The 4,366-nt window shown below is 43.0% G+C and overlaps 1 protein-coding gene across 1 annotated transcript; it reads right to left on the minus strand.

Annotated features, from left to right (window-relative positions):
* Positions 1-1,284: 1,284 nt before the first annotated feature.
* LOC149842633 (uncharacterized) lies at positions 1,285-4,122 on the minus strand. Its single transcript, XM_089999311.1, has 2 exons — positions 3,499-4,122; positions 1,285-2,892 (listed from the first exon to the last, which is right to left on the minus strand). The coding sequence occupies exons 1-2, from the start codon at positions 3,957-3,959 to the stop codon at positions 1,713-1,715; spliced, it is 1,641 nt and encodes a 546-aa protein (XP_089855437.1). The 5' UTR covers positions 3,960-4,122; the 3' UTR covers positions 1,285-1,712.
* Between the last annotated feature and the right edge of the window lie 244 nt (positions 4,123-4,366).

Below are 4,366 nucleotides of genomic sequence, written 5' to 3' on the forward strand. Positions count from 1 at the left end.
CGTAGCCACGGGGGGGCAGGGGTCCTAGCCTCGAACTTTTATGCTGCCGACATGATGATCGTAGGTATGGTAGGCTGAGCCAGTACAACCAAGTTTTCATGCCGGGTGTGGTTTCTTTGGGTTATAAATCCAAAAAAAATGTTGGTCATATTTTAAATTGCTTACCTACCACTTTTCTAGCCTATCGGCATTTTGAAGGGTTTTTCATATATATATATATATATATATATATATATATATATATATATATATATATATATATATATATATATATAGTAATGTGTTCCTTAGGCCCCTTTTTCGTTAGGCTCCTTCAAAAATCATAGTTTTAAGTGTTTTTTCTCACATCTAACACCATTGATGTAATCTATAGGTTTTGTTTAGTGGGAGCCAACTTTTGGATCTCCAAAATCTGACCTCTATACAGGTTTTTTCAATGACCTAAAATCAATGGTGAAGGTACCAGTTTTTTTTGTTCATAATATCATGTTTTTTCATAAAAAAAACATGATTCAAGAGTTGATTCCCACTAAATCGATCATGCTAAACACATCTAACGATTCAGATCTATCGTAAAACACTTAAAAACCTATAGCTCAGAATGGGTCAGAAGAGAAAATAAAGCCTAATATATTCAATTCTCTCTCTCTTCCTTTTCTTGCTCCACATAATATATAATAAAAAATAAGTTTTAGAGAGCATCCTACCACATATATATATATATATATATATATATATATATATATATATATATATATATATATATATGAAGTCTTTTTATTTGAAATTTAGAAGCGGAGGCTCTGTACAGCTAGTGCATGAACGTCGTGCGGGTTTCAACCAATGACGTCACACTTACGTTTCACTGAACAACACGAGATCCCCTTCTGCCTCATGCCCTCTCACCTGGAAGCAGATCAGGTCATGCTGAACATGAGCACTTTTGCTCATGCTGACATCGTGGCCGTCTGTTTGTATTTTGGATGAATGCCACGTGGTTTTGTTGACTTTTGAGCTTTTTTAAAATGCAAATCGGATGGCCACGATGTTGGCATGAGAAAAAACGCTCATATTCAGCATGACCTGATCTGCTTCCCTCTCACCTCACCATTTGTGCAATACTAACTCAAAATATTGCATCAGGCTGAGCGACTGAACCATCTCCCCACCCCCACCCAATTCCTTTTCCCTTTTCTTCACCCTTCCCCTCTCTCACACGCTCCTCTCTTACGTAGCCAAAATCAAGCAACCTCATTAATTGCCCCCGCACAGAAACCCGAATCAACACAAAAAAAAAATTAATTTTCTTATTCCTCCTAATTACAAACACATCTTCAAAAATAAAATATATATATATATATAAACTAATAGTAATAATAGTATCATAATAACTAGAATAATAATTGACCCTCATGAAAAACCATCATCAAATTGCTCATGACGAAGGATGATGCACAGAGAAATCTATACTCTTTCCTCTTCCACCACCACCACCTATTGAGGCAATAGTGGTATTGGAACTAGCCGTTAGGTTATAAAGAAGCTCCATCAATGAACCAGATTGCATGTTCTCCTCCTCATCTTCTCCTTCCTCTTCCTCCTCTTTGTTCTTGTCTTTCTCTCTTTCTTCCTTTTCTTGCTCTTCACCATCATCATCTTTTTCATCCTCTTCATCGCCATCTTCTTCTTCTTCCTCCCCATTATTCTCATTATCAATGTAGTTCAAAGACCCCACTTCCTTTTTCTTCCTCCCCATCTTCCCAACTGCCCCAGTTTTCTGATGGGTCTCTCTCTCTTTCTCCCTTCTCAGCCTGGAGAATCTTTTCCAACAGCATTGAACTCGCCGGAGTGCCACCGCCGGCGCATGAGGAGGCCTTGGTGTTGTAGAGGAGGTCCAGTTGGTGGAAGTAGGGGCACGTTTTGGATGGTTGGGATCTTCTGTTTGCCTTATCCTTAGTCTTTCTAAAGTACTTGTTGATGTTCTCCCACTTTTCCTTGCACCTCTTGGCGCTCCGAGCGTAGCCCATTGCAGCCATCTCCGAGCTCGCCTCCTCCCAGAGGGGTCCCTTCAGCCCGGGCTCCTGGAACCTAGACTCGAGCCCGCTCCGCACCTTGATCAAGGCGTTAACCTCAGACTTCGGCCACCGCCGGTTCTCGCTGCTTCCCCGGTTGGTCTCGGAGGTTTCCGGCTGCAAGTTCTCGTGGCTAACGATGTCCCTCTTGGGCAGGTGAACAGTTTCTCCGGTGAACTTCTCCAAGAGTGAGATGATTGCTGCCTCTCGAGACGAAGATATGGCTTCCTCTTGAGCCCGGAGGGCTCTCTCCCTGTTGAGCTTTGCAGCCTCTTGCCGCCGCCACTCTTCTTCTCGGCTCTGCCTCTCTTGATCCCTCTTCTCCATCACCTCCATGAACTTGCGGTGCAGCGCCTCCTGGTGCGCCATCAGCTGGTTCACCATCCTCTCAAAAAACGCTGCTATGGACGGCAACTGCTGCTGCTGAGCCTTTCCTTTTCGTTTCTTTTTTTTATGTTGCTTCTGCTCTTGCTCCTGCTGTTGTTGCCGTTGCTTTTGTTGTTGTATCTTTCTCATGGACGCCTCCTCGTCCGCCGACGTTTCTGATGCCAGGTCGACGTGGGTACTAGCCGTTTCTGGCGCTAAGCTCGGGTTTTCGGCCGGAAGGGGAGGAGGGTTGTCTCTGATGAGGGCCGAGCCAGAACCCGTTTGCAGCTCGCCAGAGAACCCCACGTTATAGATGGCCTCGAGCTCGCCGAACATGCGGAAGCTGGTGCTGCTGCTGCTCTTGCTCTCCGGTGGCTCGCTCTCCTCCGCACCCTTTCTGTATCTCTTTGCATTGGTGGCTGCCCTATTGTTGTCGTAGCTCAAATTTGAAAACCTGCCGTGGAATTCAAAACATGGTAGGATGAATGATGAATGGCGTTGCAACTCGCAATGAATCAAAAGCAGTGGATCTGTGGTTAAATTCATCAATCTATTGAACACCCATGTTTGGAGATTTTGTAAACAAGCCATTAATTACCATGCTATGGAGATATAGTTTTCTTTCTTTTTGGACTAAAATATATCTTGGAAGTATCAATTTTGTTTTGAGTTACAAAACCCAAAAAGTAAAAAATAAAAGAGAAGTTGTTTTTGAGAACTTAGACAATCTGCCTCTTTTCATGAGCTGTAAAAAGTGTGAACCAGGAATTAAAATCACCAAGAAACTCTTAACTTGATTCCCCACAAATCTTTTTTTAATTTCTTTCTTTTTTACTTTTGTGGAGGGCGAGTGAGAAACGTAGACTCTAGAAGAAATTAAAAGGGGAGATCCCAATCGATTCAACAAACATTATTATATATCTCGTCTCACTTTTATATCTGAAGCTTTCTATTGAAGTACTAAAGTAGAAAAAAAAAAGATGGAAAAGGAAAACCCCGAAAAGGAAGAAGAAGCAAAAGGAGGGGAAAAGAGCACAGTGGTTTCTTTATTTTTCTTTACCAGAGTGGTCCTCTAGTGGAATTATCAGGACTCTTGACGCCAACTTCCTCTCTGGGCCACCTCGGATCCGAGCCCTCATCGCCAAGAGACACATCTTCATCTGCAAAATTGTGCGTCCCTCTGCTACAACCGGGCTCGTTTCCGTCCACCACCTGCCGGAAATTCGATATGAAAGTAAGAAGCCGAGAGGGAGGGTTTTCCGGATCCGGCTCGAGAACAAGAAGCGGCTGCGGCGGTTGTGGTGGCTGCTGCTGCTGCTGTTGAGGGTGCAACCTCCTTTCCTGCTGCAAGTTCTGAAACTCAAGGACTGTCTGAAAATGATGGAATTGGTAGCCCCTATTCTGTGGTTGCTGGTGATGGTGGTGGTGCTTCTGTTGGGAAGATGGATTCAAGTCATTTGAGAGTGTGAAGCCATCCACCAAGAGGTGTTGGAGCTCAGGAATTTCATACCCTGGTTGCATTTTCCTCCCTTTTGCTCACCCTCTTTTCCCCTCTTTCAGATCATAAACCCCATCCTAAGCCTATTCCTCAAAAATGGTTGTTCGATCGGGTATCTCAAGAACAAGAAGACGATCAACAACAAAAAGAAGAACGAGAAAGGGGAGGGAAAAAAAAAAGTAGAAAGATCTCCTAAAATATTGTAGCTCCTGCTAGCTTTATCAGCTCTTCTGCTATAATCTTCTGAAAACCCTAAAGCTCTCTCTTTCTTTCTCTCTCTAGAGAGGTGGAATGGGGAGAGAGGGTTTTGTCTTGCGTGACGTCATGTAAATATACAGGAGCCTGAGAAATAAAAGAAGGATTAATAATGAAAACAAATGAGTTTGTTTACAGTATATAATTAATAATAACGATTTACGTTGGAGGAGAG

This window comes from Nuphar pumila, chromosome 3 (genome assembly GCF_984573655.1).
Source record: "Nuphar pumila chromosome 3, dmNupPumi1.hap1.1, whole genome shotgun sequence".
Lineage (NCBI taxonomy): Eukaryota > Viridiplantae > Streptophyta > Magnoliopsida > Nymphaeales > Nymphaeaceae > Nuphar > Nuphar pumila.

What these genes read in the sequence shown, in the direction of transcription:
- LOC149842633 (XM_089999311.1), bottom strand. Translation starts at nt 3,959, where the DNA reads ATGCAACCAGGGTATGAAATTCCTGAGCTCCAACACCTCTTGGTGGAT. An exon ending in TCCACTAGAGGACCACTCTG is followed by an intron (nt 2,893 to 3,498) that starts GTAAAGAAAAAT and finishes ATTCCACGGCAG; the next exon opens with GTTTTCAAATTTGAGCTACG.